Raw genomic sequence first — 17,933 nt, forward strand, 5'->3', positions numbered from 1 at the left:
GAATTATGACAATCATTCTTAATTTGATGATGGCTTCTTCTACAACAAATATAAAACAAGATCCAATAGTCAAAGAAATAGATACACCAGAATAAATTTAAGAAGGAATTATGCAGATTTCCCTCGAGCTTTGGCTCAATTACATGAAAATAACCTTTTCAAAAGAGTGTTAAACATGCCAGAACAATTATTCAATTAATCACCTGGGTAACAGGCATTCTATGAATTGCTCAAAACTCATCAAACTTCAACAATTATAAAGAAATGTTAGGTTTGTTCAAGTATGAAGTCCCACATTGAATATGCGTGGAGGAGTGAAAGAGTTTATAAGTAGGAAAGACCCATATAACTAATGCTTCAAGATTTTGGTGTAAGATGTGGTATCTTACTTATGATTTTTCACCATTCTCATACCCATCTAACAATGTACACTTTCCTAAGCATGTTTGAAGCCGGTGGGTAAATTCTTTAATTTTCCTAAGCATGTTTTGAGTACCAATCAATTTAAATATATTCAATGACTAATAATATTTTATAATTGTTTACAGTGTCATGGAGTTGTAGTAAGAGTTATCAAAGTTTTAATTTTATATTATTCACAGTAGGTTATTGACATATAGAATCTGAGACAACAATTAAAAGTATATATAATGTTTGTATAAATGCTAAAAAATTAGAGAATATAAATTAATGAATATTTTGTGCAATTTGTGAAATAAATCACATGGATAATTAAGAGCAATGTTGAAAATGTTCACTTTTATTATAAGTAGAAAACCAGCTCTAAAATACTTGACTTGAACATATGTCAATTACTTTTAGTATCCTTACACGGGAGACAATCATGTTCGAGTCGGAACATCATAGGTACGTGAAATTAATTCTCTCAGCGGACATTTTTTCATCCACAAGACTCGAACTCGAGACCTTACTTAAAGGGAATCAAACATGTATTACTTGAACTAACGCCCATTGTTGGTCGTCAAAGTTATGAATCATCTACATTATTACAAACTTGTTTTATATATTTTTAGTTTTGATATAATTAATTAGATATTAGAGAGCGTATAAAACAAAATGTATATTTCAATATCAAAATCAAGTATACTTCTACAATTATTGCAAATTCCTCCAAGAACATATTTTAAAGCTTTTTTATTGAATTATATTGTATATTATTTCCTATTTTTAAGTTATAATTAAAGGAAGTGTGATATAATCTCTAATAATATAATTACATGTTGTGTAATATTATGTTGATTGTTACAACTTAAGAGTCGGTACCAATGGACGTTGGTTCAAATGGTACATGATTGATTATCCTTAAGTAAAGTTTCGGGTTCGAGTATTGTGGATGAAAAAAATGTTCACTGGGAGAGTTAGCCCCATGTACCTGTGGCGTGTTCACAACTTAGAAGAATTGTTTCCAGTGTGAGAATACATGTGAGAAACCAAAAAAAACTTAAAGAGCCTAATACTAACATACTACCTAAGATATAACAAGTTGAGTCAAACTTTTTTATATAAACAGATTAACAATTTTTTTAAAAACTTATCTAAAACATATTAGAGTTTAGACATTTTAATAAACTTTTCAATAACTAGTATGAGGAATCCAGTTTCTTTTTTAGTAATTGTTATCTGATGAATAATTTTTTTGTTTGTTTCCCACACGTATTCTTGTATTGGAGGCAATTATATTTAAGTCGAGAACATTCACAGATACGTGAGACTAACTCTTTCAGCGGATATTTTAATCTATGTGATGAACACTTGAAACCAATAGATGTTGGAAGAGGTAAAAAGTTTGATGTTAATTGTGTTAGTAATTAAATGAAAATTAAAATATCAATTGATTTGACAACAAACGAATAATTAATGAACAGGCTTTGAGATAAAAGATTTATCTTTATTTAAAAGCAAGTGTTATATTAACCTATTTATATATATGTGATTTAAATACCTAACATGCTAAGTAATATGGAAAATAAGATTTATGTAGGGCCAATTTAAGGGTGTTTTTGGTTAAGAGTATTAAATCTATCCATGAAAAAATGTATATATAGTCAATATATCATCCATTGTTCATTGCAATTACTTTTTTAAAAAATTAATAATAATTAAAAAAGAATAGTGAATGATATATTGACAGTATAAAAAATACTTATATTGTCAGCGTATACATTTTTTTCTCTTTATTTAATGTGATGTTGAATGGTATCGATATAAACATGATTTTGGAGCTCCCGATAATCACTTATCCCAACATGATGTCTTCATTCATGTCTCACTCTATTATATCTTGATATATAAAGTTAATACTTCATATATTATTTTAATAAAATAAAGTTAAATGAGGTGTTATTTTGACTTGTTAGGAAACACTGATTAATTCGGGATACTAGAGGAGATTAGAACTTTTATTGCTTGTAACATTTTCCATCTAAGATTGAACCTAAACCTTGATTTGGTTCATCCTTAGCATGCATCTTATAACAAGAAGACATGTCTTACCTTCCCTCCACAAAACCTTAATCCAACAACAACAACAACTTTCAAATTCACCACTTGTTCTTCTTCAAAGCACTCTCACCACATTTTCCAACAACACTAATCTACAACATGCCCTTTTACAAATGGCCATTAATGGCCATTACATGAATTTCCATGACTACAACACACTCTTAAATGACTGTGTCACCAAAAGGGCCTTTAGAGAAGGCCAAAGAGTCCATGCCCACATCATCAAAACTCTTTATTTTCCTTCTGTTTACCTCAGGACAAGGTTGATTGTCTTCTATAACAAATGTGACTCATTGCGTGATGCCCGCTTTGTGCTCGATGAAATGCCCATGAGGAATGTCGTCTCGTGGACTGCTATGATTTCTGCTTATTCTCAGAGGGGGTATGCTCCTCAAGCCATGGATCTTTTTCTACAGATGTTAAGATCAGGTATTCTTGATTTAACAAGGACCTTTGTTGAATTTGAGAAGCATGTTGATTGTGTTTGTTGTTGTTGTTGTTGTTGTTGTTGTCACTTTTGTGTAATGGTTTCTCTGCCTTTGTATGCAGGTACAGAACCTAATGAGTTCACTTTTGCTACTGTGCTTACTTCATGTACAGGTTCTATGGGTTTTACCTTAGGGAGGCAAATCCACTCTCTTATCTTAAAATCCAATTATGAAGCCCATGTTTATGTTGGAAGCTCACTCCTTGACATGTATGCCAAATATGGTCAAATTCATGAAGCTCGAGGCATATTCGAATGCTTGCCAGAAAGGGATGTAGTTTCTTGTACGGCTATAATCTCCGGTTATGCTCAGTTGGGTATGGATGAAGAGGCATTGGTGCTATTTCGCCGGTTGCAAGGGGAAGGAATGCAATCAAATTATGTTACTTATGCTAGTGTTTTAACTGCACTTTCTGGACTTGCTGCTCTAGATCATGGAAAACAAGTTCACAACCATGTTCTCCGCTCTCGAGTTCCCTCATATGTGGTTCTTCAAAATTCATTGATTGACATGTACTCGAAATGTGGAAATCTCACTTACTCAAGAAGGATCTTCGATACCATGCACGAGAGAACTGTTATCTCTTGGAATGCAATGCTTGTTGGGTATAGCAAACATGGAGAGGGAAGAGAAGTGCTTGAGCTTTTCACTCTAATGAGAGAAGAAAAGAAAGTTAAACCTGATAGTGTCACAATTTTGGCTGTGTTATCTGGCTGCAGTCATGGAGGATTGGAGGACAGGGGGTTGGATATTTTTTATGATATGACCAGTGGGAAGATTGAAGTTGAGCCGGAGACTGAGCATTATGGGTGTGTTGTTGATTTGCTTGGTCGTGCTGGTCGAGTAGAAGAGGCTTTTGATTTCATTAAAAATATGCCCTTTAAACCAACAGCTGCTATATTGGGTTCCCTTCTAGGTGCTTGCAGGGTTCATTCAAATGTTGACATTGGTGAATTTGTGGGTCGTCAGCTTCTCGAAATTGAGCCCGGAAATGCTGGAAATTATGTTATTCTGTCTAATCTATATGCTTCAGCTGGAAGATGGGAAGAGGTAAGATCACTAAGGGACCTGATGTTGGACAAGGCAGTAACAAAAGAGCCTGGAAGAAGCTGGATTGAGCTTGATCAAGTACTTCATACTTTCCATGCAAGTGATCGAACCCATCCAAGAAGAGAAGAAGTATGTGCAAAAGTGAAGGAACTATCAGTCAGGTTCAAAGAAGCTGGCTACGTTCCTGATTTGAGTTGTGTTTTACATGATGTGGATGAGGAGCAGAAGGAGAAGATACTTTTAGGCCATAGTGAAAAGTTGGCTTTGTCTTTTGGGCTAATTGCTACTCCTGAAAGTGTGCCAATTCGTGTTATAAAAAATCTTCGTATTTGTGTTGATTGCCATAATTTTGCTAAATTTATCTCAATGATTTATGGAAGAGAAGTGTCATTGAGGGATAAAAACCGATTTCATCGATTCGTTGGAGGAAAATGTTCTTGTGGAGATTACTGGTGAGATGGTCTTGATAAAGAGCACTCATTGAACATGTAAATTGCATGATAATAGAGGCTCATGGGTCTTTTGATGTGTTTGATGATAATACTGAAATTTCCCTGGTAATTTAATTATAGTATGCAATCCCATTTTCCACCAAGAACAGGGGATAAAGAGAAAGATTAATGGACAAGAAAAAATAGATTGACCAAGATTACTACAGGTCTAAATCTTAGAAGAATCAAGTAATTTCTGTAACATTGATTGAAGAATGGTCTTTTACTTTATAGGAGCTGTTAGTGACTTGATCACAAAGGAATGTATTAATGATTTTTTTTGAACATTTCCCTTCTTTTTTTCCTCTTAAAACAGATTAGCCTTAACTAACAGAACTAATCACAGAGGAAAATGTGTTAAGGGAACTAACCACTTGAGGTTGGTAAAGTGATATCACCAAAACCACATGGGTAAAAAACTCTGCATTAATAACTTGTCACACAGCTAAGAAAATTAAAAAAATGGGTGGTGCTGGTGGTGAATAATTGTTGTTGGAAAGCTACATACACTAAGTAGTAAACTCAACACAAAGAGTTCAACCTCAACCCACAATCCCATTGTATTATACAAACAAAATCATCCTATAGTATTAACATTAATTCCCCCTTAGCCAATTCTGATATCATTGTCCAACTATAGTGCCATTTTCAGTGTCCCTACAACATACTCTACTCTCACCCCAATTGAGTAAAAATAAAAACTTTAAAACTCAAATGACAAACTAGTAAGGAAAATTGAGATCTTTTAAGTTTTAACCAATGCAAACATGTTACAAACTCAAGTTTTTCTTTATTAGTTTGTCTTGTTCTTTCTTTCCTAGATCACTGCAATTGAAATGTATTTGGCTGCTTTGCTTGTACAAGCATTTCAACAACTTCCCTCATGGTTGGTCGCTCCACACTTTGTTCTTGAACACATAACATAGCTACAAAGAACACTTGCATTGCTTCATCTAAGGGTGTATGATGATGTATTCTCCCATCAAGAATCTTAACAACTCTCTCTTTGCACCAATTTGTTTGCATCTTGGTCCATTGAACAATGTCAAGTCCTTCTTCACCAAAATCTCCAACAGGTCTTCTACCTGTTAACAGTTCTAGCACCACCACTCCAAAGCTATAAACATCACTTTTCTCATCAACTTTCAATGTGTATGCATATTCTGCAACATAATTCTAAATCAGAACCATAAACTTATATGTATCTAGTAAATATGTAATTTTTTTCTTAAAAAAATATTATATATAATGTAATATACATTATTCATCATTCATTTTTATTACTTTATTTAAGAGTTAACGATGATTGAAAATGAACGGTAAACGAAACACTAACAGTGTAAAAAACTTTTACATTGTTCGTGTATACATGTTTTTCTCATATATATAGTTATTATACAAAATATATGAAAAGAAGATTGGAGAGTGGCCCATTGTCAGTTTATAAAGTAGTAAAACAAGAGAAAAGCTTCACTTTAATTTTGAAGTAACAAATTAAATTTGTAAAAAAGGTAGGGTAAATTGTCCATGTCTCCTTTTCTAGGAGTTTGAGAAAGTAAATGTTAAATCTCAACCTAGATTCTGTTGAGTTAATTGAAAAATAAACTCTCCTTCCCTCCATTGAGTGTATGTTTTGAATTTTGAAGGCATGCAAAAGTACTATATATCTCAGTTAGCGTGAAGAAAAGCAAAAGAATTTTCCTTTGTGTTAGTGGACTCTTTGCCCCAGTCTAGGAATCCACCTACATGCAACACACTATGGTCCTAGAAAACAGTGATTAGGAATATGCTATAGTGCTAAAGAAGAAAAGTATAGAGAACATTGTCTTAAAATAAAATAAAAGTATATTCATTTTGCTTTTTTGCTATGAATATTTCATTGTTAGATACTTAAATAATCATTCCTATTGATGCAAGTTAAGATTTTTACTTTTACTCATTTCAGTAATATAAGCAATGTTTTACTATAAACCTTTTTTTGGGGCCAAGTAATAATGTCTCCTAAACTTGATGGGTAGTTTGAAACATAATCTATATGTAAATCAACTTGAAGTAGTTATGATCGAGCATTCACAATGGTGCAACCCATTTTTTGTTCTTAAATGGGCTTTATTGATTATCTAACAGTGATTTATATTTGAATGATAAAAGTACCTGGAGCTATATAGCCATAAGAACCAGCAATAGAAGACATGCACTCTGATGTTCCAGTATCTTGCAAGAACTTGGCAAGTCCAAAATCAGCAACATGAGCCTCAAAATCAGAGTTCAATAATATGTTATTGGATTTGACATCTCTATGGATTATGAGAGGGGAACAATCATGGTGCAAATAACAAAGTCCTTTTGCAGCTTCTGTTGCTATTTTCAGCCTAGTATCCCACTTAAGAAACTCACCTTTTTTTCCATGCAATGCTTCACCTAAGCTTCCATTTGGCATGTACTCATAAACAAGTAAATTGGTCTCTCTATTTGAACAAAATGCAAGCAACTTTACAATGTACCTGTGCCTGATTCTACCAAGTGTTTTTATTTCTGCTGAGAGGCCATTATCATGAGAACAACCTTTGTTGATTCCTAACAATTTCTTCACTGCTACTTGTTCTCTATTTGGCATGATTCCTCCATATACAACACCAGCTCCTCCTCTTCCTATAACATTGCTTTCCTTTATGCATCCTAAGATATCTTCACTTCCATATTCCAGCTTCTGAAATGTTGTGAGTTTCCATGAATTAGAGTGCTTTTTTCCCTTCCTGCTCTTGATTATGGCCAATGTTGCAAAAACTAATGAACAGCCTAAAAGTGCTAATGCAAAAAGAAGCTTATATTTCCCTGGAACTCCAGGTTTTGCACTGGTTTTATCATGAGAGTTCAACACTGGAGTAGAATGGTTGCATGGATTCAAGTCATATCCACATAGCTGAGGGTTACCCTCAAAGGATGTTGAGTTAAAGACTAAGAATTGTCCTACTTCAGGTATTGAACCAGAGAAGTTGTTGTGAGAGAAATCGGCTGAAGTTAACCCTTTCATTGCCCCAAGCTCCTTGGGAAGACTTTGGTTTAGGTGGTTCCATGAAACATTGAGATAGTTTAGTATGTGAATTTGAGAGACTTGAATTGGAATAGGGCCTGAAAGTTGGTTTTGGCTCAAATCTAAATATGTGAGTAAGATAGAGTTACCTATCTCAGGAGGAATACTTCCTGAAAAGTTGTTAATACTTAAATCCAACTTGAGAATATTTTTCAACCTCCCTATATCTTGAGGGATTTCTCCTGAGAATCTATTTCCATGGAGCATAAGAGTTTGCAAGCTTGGAAAGTTTCCAATTGAGGTTGGGAGAGGCCCAGATAAACGGTTGTTCGATAGATTCAGCTGCGCTAGTTTGGAGGGTGAAGAGGTAGTGCTTGTTGCTTGTTGTGGAAGCCATCCACTAAGATAATTGTTCTGTAGTTCCAAAAGGGATAACTCAGGCAAATAAAGAAAACCTTTTGGTACTGATCCAGTTAAATAGTTCTGTCCCAAACGAACTCTTTGGAGTGTATAGCATTGGCCAAGATCAGAAGGTAAAGATCCAAACAGAAAATTATTAAGCAAGATCAAAATCTTGAGCCTCTTTCCAAGGCATAGAGATTTTGGCACTAATCCAGTGAGCTTATTTGTTGAAAGATCAAGCTCAGTCAATTTACCATTCTGGCCTAGCTCTGAAGGAATGGCACCAGTGAAGTTATTCTGCCATAACTTTAACACTTCCAAGTTAGGTAGCTGAGCAATGAAGTGTGGAATTTCACCATTGAACATGTTGATGAATAAGTTGAAGAGGGTAAGTTCATGAAGACCTGAGAACTCATTTGGAATATCTCCTGTTAACTCATTGTTTGATAGATCAAGAGATTTCAAGCTACTAAGGTTCCCTAGTTGAGGAGGGATTGAACCATTAAGCTGATTAGTTTGCAAGAATAGTGTGTCCAACTTGTATAGGTTGCCTAACTCAGCAGGAATTGGACCTATCATGCCACAGTTAGCAATATCAAGATGAACTAGATTGATCAACTTACCAAAATGAGGTGGTATTCCACCATCAAATTTATTGTAATACCCCAAAAAAAGATGTGTCAGATTAGTGAGGTTTCCAAGTTCAGTTGGTATGAAACCTCTCAAATCATTTCCTGCAAGAGAAAGATAATTGAGTTGCACCATGTTGCCATAGCTTGGAGGTATTAGTCCATAGAAGTAGTTCCCTCCAAAATTCAAGTGCTTGAGCTTAGGGAGTTCAAGGACAAAAAGAGGTAGGGAACTATTGAACATGTTGTCATAAGCATCTATCACTTGAAGCTCTTTCAGTTTTGAGAATTCCAAACCCAAACTTCCACTGAACATGTTGTTTGAGATGTTGAGGAATCTTAAGCCTTGTAGCTTATGAATAACAGCTGAGAACTCACCAGAAAATCCATTTCCAGCAATAGAAAGACTCACAAGGTTTCTGAGTCCTGTAATGGAAGGTGAAAATGAGCCAGAAACATTTAAGTTGGATATGTCTAGTGACACAACAGACATGTTATTATGGTCACACTTTATGCCATGCCAAGTGCAAAGTGACATGTAATTTGACATGTTCCAACTATTCAAACAAGAAGGTTTGACTCCAAACTCTTGTTTAACAGAAACCAAGATAGAAGCTTGGATTCTCAAAGACATAGGGGTTGAAAAAACAGAAGCAGCATGGCAAGTTAGACACAAAAAGATGAAGCCAAAGAGTGCAAAGCTGAAAACAGAAGTAACCATCTTGTATAGTAACTAACTTGTTTATTATAAGAGTAGAATTCTAGTAGAGGTACCAAATAATCTAGTTCTAGGAGAGTGAAAGTGAAAGTGAAGTTTGGAATAATATCATAGAGTTGTTAAACTCAATATGCAGTAGTAGTAGTAGTAGTAGATGCAAAGAGGGTGAGAGGAGTTATGTAATGAAATGGAAGAGAGAAAGAACATAGTAATAGTAATAGTAATAGTAATAGTAATAGTAATAGTAATAGCATCATATGCATGTTCTTTACTCTTTATCTGTGTTTTGCTCTATTCTTTTCCCCAACATTCACGCACACACATAGATACATACATAAACACTACTTTGGTGTCATCTTTAGCTTTTTTAAAAAGCAAAAGCAAAAGCAGTTTTGGATAGAAATGCATAACCACAGACAGTTTCATAAGCTGTCCTTAGCTTTATTTATTTATTTCATTCATAAACCAACTTCAACTCACAAGCTGAATCAGATTTGGAATCTTAAAGTATCTTAGGATATAATCTTAAACCATATTATTATAGATACCAATCATGGGCAAGAATAAAATGATAACAATGAGCATCTTAGAATACTATTGTTTGGTTGAAGAAAGTTTGTGGTAGCACACATATAAGCCTGCCGGACAAGACAAATGGAACTCTAATACGATGTTAAGGTTTCATCTCAAAATCAATTGACATTAAGATAAATAGCCAACAAGTATTTAAATCATTCCTGAGACAATGAGGTAGGCGATGTGGTACTTACTTTCCAAACATACATACATGTAGAAAGATATAATTGTGTGTAACTAATAACCAAAAATGAGTGAGGTGTATTTGAATACTTCACTCATTCATGTCTTTGGCAAATTATTCATCATTATAACTCTGGAACTAGGAATCATTGATACTTCAAAATGGTTGGAGTTGTAACATGTTATTTTTTCACAATGAAAAATATATTTACACATTGTTTTCTATACACCTTACTTATTTGAGAAATTAAAAAGTTGAGAGTGAATATGTTGGATACACACTTTTCTTGTATTATTGCACTAAGAGAAAGTGGCTTAAAATTTTGTTTAAGCAAATCTTGTGATAATAGTATTTAACTATTTATTTTTCCAAATTCACTATTTTCTTTAACATGAAATGCACCCATCAATCACTACACCAATCAATATATTAATTCATCTTTACTTGATCACTAGAAAAATATATGAAAAACTTATATATGAATTAAGAGTGGTAACAAACTCACACTAGGAGAATCTTCATAGGACTAAATCAACCTTGGTTAGCTCATAAACTCCCATAGTTTAATTTATTTTTAGGTGGATACCCTTGGTCTCCTACACCTCTTTTTTTTTAGAGCGTAATATTTATGTAATGTCAGTGTAAAGATTTATATATAATCAATATTTTGTTCATCGTTCATTTGTATTATATATTATTAATGTATACATATTTTCCTCTCTCTCTTTTGCTTAATTTCATGTCATCATAAGACTAAGATTTCAATATTTATATCAGTGTAAAAAGATTAATACACACTCATTTCATCATCTATCATATATTTATATTACTTTTTGAAAAATCAATAATGATTAAACATAAATAACAGATGATCAATGACAATGTATAAAAGTCGGGTGCATGCATTTTTCTCTCTCTAACAATAAAGTGCAGTGGTCTAGGAGGGATGAGCCATCACACCCTCTTTATATTTATACCTATCACTTTACACTCACTACTAACGTGAAAAAGAAAAAGCAAATTCCATTGATTCTTCTTTTAAGAGTGTGTTGTGATCCATCATTTTAATCTCATCTATAATGTGGACCATTTCGAATCTTTCTTTTTACCTTAAGTTTTTTCTCTTTTTCTTCTTCTTTTTCTTTCAATAACCAATTGAAATTGGTCAATGGCAGTGAGCAATGTTGGCATGGTCTTTGCTCAAAGCATGAAAATTGGGCCCTACAATACTGATTACAAAAAAACATGCTGACCCCATTCTAGAAATTCCTTCTTTTGTTTTGGTTAGTGGTCTTAGGACCCATTTCTACCTTTTTATTATAAGCCACTAAAAATGACCCATTGTCTAGCCTAGAGATAATCTTGTCCAAGCCGAGAACATCCATAAGTATGTGAGGCTAGTTCTTTAAGCGGGTATTTTTTCGATCCACAAGACTCGAACTCGTGACATTGCTTAAGGAGAATCAAACATGTAGTACTTGAACTAACATTCGTTAGTATTTATTTGAGCCACTAAATATAAGTACTTTCGGTACAGTTTTTGTTTTAGATGAAGCTTTTAAAGATAGATGTGTCCAAATCTTGATTCCATTTGGGTAAGATTTCATCAATATAAATTTCAAAGTGGCTTGTGGAATGAGATAAAACATTAGAAGGACCAAATAAGAGCATGAATCTAAATTTAATATCACATTAAACAGCCTTTATATACCCATTTCATGTTTATCTATTGTTTCCCACTGAGCAATATATCTTGTGGCACTGACACTATGGCAGATGAAACTAAATTATAGCAGCAAAATTGTCCTATCCTTAAGATTCCATAGTTATGGACATGTTTGTTGAATAGATACAGGAGTCTATGATATCAACTTAGGTTTATTCAAGTGTGAAGTCTCACATTGAATATGCGGAGAGGAATGAAAAAGTTTATAAGAAGGAAAGACTCATGAAACTAATGCCTTAAGGTTTTGGTTTAAGACTCAAGGGGGAGCGGACTAGAAAGTGTGTGGTACCCACACTTGAGGTAGAGATTGTTGACTTTATTCAAGTGTGAAGTCATGCCTTAATGTTTTGGTTCAAGATATGGTGTCTCAGACTCTTCCCATACTCATATAACAATGTAACTCTTTAGTGCTTTTACCACCTTGATAGAGATAATATTGATATTGGTGACCATTGGCATAATAATCACAAACAATTGTACTATGATGCTACTATGTTGTTCATGTGGAATTATGATTATTTAGGTGAAGAATAAGATTTAAGAATTGTTTTTAGGTTGATTATATTTTAATTTCATGGAATTTACTTTTGGAATTATAATTATACGTCTACTACAACCTTCAAAATTAAAAATAAAAATTTCAAGACTTAATTTCATACCCTAATTTTATACTAATTCCAAGCATCAAATGGACACTCATAAGTATCATATTCTTCTATAATATGATTAAGCTACTCTAATATGATTATCTTTATGACATGGAACATGAATGAACAACTTATATTGGCTTTAGAAAATTTTAATTTAATAATATTTCACTCTAAACAAAACTAAGTTCTATTTGTGCGATTATTTCAAATCTCGTGTCTATAAGTTATGAAATCAATAAGGACAAATGAATTTATCCATAAAAAACAACAAAGATTAAGGATTTATTTTGAGTCAAATATGAAACTTGAATACTATACATGGACTACCTAAGGCTATAATGGGCCAATTGTGTGTTGAGCCCAAATTGAATGACAATTTTAGATGTACCTAGTAATGCACTCAAGTTTGCGTAGTAGCTTCTTATTCTATGTAAAATGACTAACAAGACATTGATTTAGTGGTATAAAATCTTATTAAATTTTTGAATTTAAAATTTAATTTATGTAAGCAACACTTGTTAAAATGAGCATTCACGAACATTGAATGTAAATTGAATTGCTAGAAACATAGAAATTTATGATTAAAAATAAGTGGTAGATTTTGAACTTGTTATGCAAGTACTAGATCTTTTTGTAATAAAAAAATGATTGATTTAATAAAATGATTAGACGAAAGTGACAAGTCAGCATGCAGGCACATGATAGTGAGAAGACCTACACACACACGATAACTTCCTCTCTCCATACAAATATCATGCCTCTTTCTTAAACCCTAAACCCTCGATTTCTAGGGTTTGCTTTCTCAAATTTCACTGATCTTCACTCTCTCTATTCCCACTTCTCAAAATGACTTCTACTATCCTCAGAAGAACCCCTTCAATCCTCACCAACCGCGCTTTCATTTCCTTAACCTCCATTTCAACCCAACCCCTTCTCCATCGCATCACCAATTCCTCCACCGCCGCCACCGCCGCCGCAACAACATCCGGCGGCGACCCTTTGCAATTCTCAGGCCTATTCGAGTCCAAAGCGCGTGCCTTTCACTCGAATTCGTTCCCCTTGAGTTTCCACGCTACTTCGGTTTCTCGAGCTGAATATGCGGTAGATGATTACCCATTGGAAGAGGCATCCAAAGGGAACAACGCTGATGAAGGCCTTGAAGTTGCAAAGTTAGGGATTTCTCAGGAGATTGTATCTGCTCTCGCCAAAAAAGGCATCACCAAGCTTTTCCCCATTCAGGTAACCGTTATTGAACTTCCTAGTGTTTGGGTAATTGGTTTAATTTAGTTCTTATTCCAGAAGCTGAAGCTATTTTTAATTGATCCAAAATATGATTTGGGAATAATTTACAATAGTGTATGATTTAGAAATTTAGTCACTTTAATTTGTTGTTGGCTTTTAGATTTTATCAAATTTTTGTTCTGTCAGTAAGTAAAAATGCAACTTTAAGATTTTGTTTGCCTTTTTTTAAATAAGTTATAATAGTTTGTAATTTGTTAAATTGTAGAGGGCTGTGCTGGAACCTGCTATGCAAGGTCGTGATATGATCGGTCGTGCTAGAACTGGAACTGGGAAAACTCTTGCATTTGGGATACCCATCATGGATAAGATCATTCAGTTTAATGCTAAGCATGGGTTGGTTTTTAGTAATGATTTTTGTCTTCTCAATTCAACTTAAATGTGTATCTGGTTTATTTGTTTCAATTGAACATGGATTAGGTAATTCAGTGTGGCTAGAAGACATTGACATGTGTCTTTAACTAGGAAAATTTTGTTTTGTGGTTGATATCGCAGACGAGGAAGGGCTCCTTTAGCTTTGGTTTTGGCTCCAACCAGAGAGTTGGCACGGCAGGTTGAAAATGAGTTCTCTGATGCGGCACCTAACTTGGACACAATTTGTGTTTATGGGGGTACACCTATCTCTCAACAAATGAGGCAGCTTGATTATGGTGTTGATATTGCAGTTGGTACGCCTGGTCGAATTATTGACCTTCTCAACAGAGGTGCCCTAGATCTAAAGGAAGTTCAGTTTATGGTTATTGATGAAGCTGATCAGATGCTCCAAGTAGGCTTTCAGGATGACGTGGAGAAGATCTTGGAGCGGTTGCCCGCAAATCGTCAGACTCTTATGTTCTCTGCAACAATGCCATCCTGGATAAAGGAGATTACACGCAATTACCTAAAAAATCCCCTCACCATTGATCTTGTGAGTATGACATTCTGCTCTAGGTTAAACAACAAGGCTATTGCATAGACGGAAATACCCTTTAGTTTGTCATAATTTTAGGGCACATAGACCATGATAAGTATTTTAACTTCCTAACAAATATTTTATGATATGTAAATGCATGGATAGTGTCAATGATTATATTTTGGGTTTCAATTGTACCGACTTCAAAATATGAGTGTCTCAATGAATACAATATATTTGTGTATGGAAAAAACTATCTTATTGGGACACAATCATTAAGAAAGAAGAGGTAGTCATACTGCTTGTAATTGGAAGCAAATATATTTGAGATCAACTTGCTTAGTTATTATGTTTTTTTGTTTATTATTTAATTGAGAACTTAATGTTGCCATAGGTTGGAGATTCTGATCAGAAGTTGGCAGATGGAATTACGTTGTACTCAATTGCAACTGATTCATATGTTAAAGCGGGAACTCTTGGACCACTAGTGAAAGTATGCCTTCATATCGTTAACGGGTGTTTTTATAGTTTGCTATTTCACTACAATTAGCTATTGTATAGTTCAATTATTATTGTATATTTTAATTATCTCTGTTTTTTGTAAAAAAAGCAAAATGTAGTCGAAAAGCTTGTTAGTTGTTATTCAACTTGTTTTGTTGTCTTTTCTAAAGAGATATCCTTTGGTAGGAACATGCGAAAGGAGGAAAGTGTATTGTTTTCACTCAAACCAAACGTGATGCTGATCGATTATCATATGCCATGGCAAAAACTCTTCAATGTGAGGCCTTGCATGGAGATATATCACAAGCTCAGAGGGAAAGAACTCTCGCTGGCTTCAGAAGTGGTCATTTTAATGTTTTAGTGGCAACTGATGTTGCTTCACGTGGGCTTGATATACCAAATGTTGATCTCGTAAGTTCCTATTTACTTGTCTTTTGTTTGCAATTGTTTTATCATATAATCTATTTTATTGTGTTAATTGACACAGGAAAAAATATTATTTTCTACATGAAGTTTCCCCCCACCTAGTGGGACTAAGGCTTGGTTGTTGTTGTTGTTGTTGTTATACATGAAGTTTCTCCTTGTTTATAGCTTTCTTCTTAATGTATCTGAGATGTTTATTAACTACGGGAATGGTTAAATGCAGTACATTTTGTAACAGATGCTCAGTCCTTACTTCTTGGCAGTGCAGCAACAGCTCACCTAAAATGTGAAAATTAGCATCTGGAATGGAAAGGAAATCTTGAACTAAAATTAACATGCAGTCACGCATTATAAATTTTCTGGAAGAGTTTTCACATTTACTGTGCTATTGCTTCTTTATTTATTGGTCCCACATGTGGTTCTAAATTTTTTGGGACTTCCACTGCTTCTGTTTTGTTGCTTGATTTCATCTTAATGTATGTAGTCTATGTAGATGTTTTATGCCTTGCTTTGTGTAATATATCACATGTATATGCAAATACTTTGACATAGACAATGGTGCTGATTTTTTTGTTATTCAATTTTTTATATGTGAAATCTTAACTTGGTTTCCTCATATAGGTAATACATTATGATCTTCCCAATTCTTCAGAGATATTTGTTCACCGATCAGGAAGAACAGGTCGTGCTGGTAAGAAAGGAACTGCTATTCTTGTTTATACAGAAGATCAAACCAGGGCTGTTAGGTCTATTGAACGTGATGTAGGCTGTAGATTTACAGAGGTGATCTCCTTGCTTCGTTTACATTCCCATCTGTCTATCTTTTTTTACCTCAAATTTTACATTGTTTATTATTTATTTCTGGTTGTTTGAAATTGAAGTTAAACAAAAATGTTAGTATGTGTTCCTGCCTTTTTCTCGACCTCCTTTCTCCCCATGGGATTTGAACCCATGTAAAGCAATTGATATTGAACAATTAAGGTTTCCCATAGGATTTGAGATGTGCCTAAATTAGTTTGTGACCAACGTTTTCCGCTACCATCATGTACCAAGTACTGATAAAACTCAAGTTGCTGAAAAATCTTAGTGTCTAGCAGCCAGTGAACTGCGATCCAGAAGTTGTTGTTATTATTAATATTATTATTACAATTAATTTTGTATGCTGTCACCATTGCTTTTCCTCCTTGTATGCTGACATTTATGTATAATTATTATCTGATTGCTTTTCATTCCAATATTCATATCTATCAGCTACCAAAGATTTCTGCTGCGCCTGGGTCAGTGGACACTTTTGGTGGCATGGGTGGCGGGCGATTTGGTTCTTATGGAGGTTCAAGGGACCGTCGATCTGGTGATTCAGGTTTTGGCCGTACTGGGGGCTACGGCAACTCTGGATCTGGCCGCTCTAGCTATGGAAATTCTGGTGGATCAAGTCGTTTTGGTGCATCTGATGAAAGGAATAGATTTGGTGGTCAAAGCTCTGGTCGTTATGGCTCCTCTGGTGGCTTTGGATCAGGTCAATCAGGAAGCACACAATCTGGTGGTTTTGGGGGATCTCGTAGTTCAGATCGTTCTGGTGGTTTTGGAGATTTTGGCTCAGGTGCATTCGGTGGTTCCCGTGGTGGTAGTGATCGGAACAACAGGGGAAGTCCATTCTAACTTAATAAATATCATAAGTGTTCCATCTTCCATTTCTTGATGGTTGAGTTCTTGTAGAGTTTGGTTTACTGTCATTTCCTCTTAAAACATGAGAGTTTCAGGCATCTATGCCAATCCTTATTTACTAAGGAATGGAGGTTATTATAGCATAAGAACAATTAAGTCACTTGGTATTGTAATTTTCACTCCAAAAAGAAGCAAAAACAAAGGTGTATTCTATCATCTGCCAGGCTTTTTACTACTTCACTATCTTCTATCTGAGCAGTTTTGAAGAAGCAGCTTTATAAAGGAGTGGTGATTCAAATTATTTTATGTATTTATCTATGTTGTTCCTTAAAAGTAGTTAATTAGCAGAAGAAATTCTTTAGAAAGCTTGAGGGTTGGTCTGCTGTTTTATATTAAAAGTTTATTATGCTATAAATTTCTCATTTCACTTATATGTATCACAATAATTTGTTTTTCTGCCCTGTCACCTTGGATCATTTCTGTAGTGGAATAAATCAAACAGAATCATGTTGATTAAATCATATCTTCTCCCATGATTGTATTTTGCCCAGACTTAATTGATAATTTGCATTGAATCAAGTTTTTATTAATGATGATTTTTATTTAGATGTTGATCATTAATGGGAATAATACCCTCTGACAATGTAACAAAATAAACAAATCGTTTGAATTCACAGCCCCT

At 34.3% G+C, this 17,933-nt stretch overlaps 3 protein-coding genes across 4 annotated transcripts; 2 read left to right on the forward strand and 1 right to left on the reverse strand.

The window, feature by feature from the left end:
- Positions 2,424-4,708, forward strand: LOC109356835 (putative pentatricopeptide repeat-containing protein At3g13770, mitochondrial). Its single transcript, XM_019600403.1, has 2 exons — positions 2,424-2,952; positions 3,073-4,708. The coding sequence occupies exons 1-2, from the start codon at positions 2,484-2,486 to the stop codon at positions 4,515-4,517; spliced, it is 1,914 nt and encodes a 637-aa protein (XP_019455948.1). The 5' UTR covers positions 2,424-2,483; the 3' UTR covers positions 4,518-4,708.
- LOC109356834 (leucine-rich repeat receptor-like serine/threonine-protein kinase BAM3) lies at positions 5,004-9,550 on the reverse strand. 2 transcript variants are annotated; one of them, XM_019600402.1, is made up of 3 exons: positions 9,060-9,550; positions 6,707-8,987; positions 5,004-5,715 (listed from the first exon to the last, which is right to left on the reverse strand). In XM_019600402.1, the coding sequence occupies exons 1-3, from the start codon at positions 9,336-9,338 to the stop codon at positions 5,375-5,377; spliced, it is 2,901 nt and encodes a 966-aa protein (XP_019455947.1). In that variant the 5' UTR covers positions 9,339-9,550; the 3' UTR covers positions 5,004-5,374. The 2 variants fall into 2 exon arrangements, with proteins under 2 accessions (XP_019455947.1, XP_019455946.1); XM_019600401.1 differs by having other exon boundaries at positions 6,707-9,550.
- On the forward strand, positions 13,212-17,666 carry LOC109356836 (DEAD-box ATP-dependent RNA helicase 53-like). The gene is made up of 7 exons (XM_019600404.1): positions 13,212-13,710; positions 13,979-14,106; positions 14,266-14,677; positions 15,057-15,155; positions 15,350-15,574; positions 16,208-16,369; positions 16,838-17,666. The coding sequence occupies exons 1-7, from the start codon at positions 13,318-13,320 to the stop codon at positions 17,243-17,245; spliced, it is 1,827 nt and encodes a 608-aa protein (XP_019455949.1). The 5' UTR covers positions 13,212-13,317; the 3' UTR covers positions 17,246-17,666.

The sequence above is a fragment of the Lupinus angustifolius genome, chromosome LG09 (assembly GCF_001865875.1).
Source record: "Lupinus angustifolius cultivar Tanjil chromosome LG09, LupAngTanjil_v1.0, whole genome shotgun sequence".
NCBI lineage: Eukaryota > Viridiplantae > Streptophyta > Magnoliopsida > Fabales > Fabaceae > Lupinus > Lupinus angustifolius.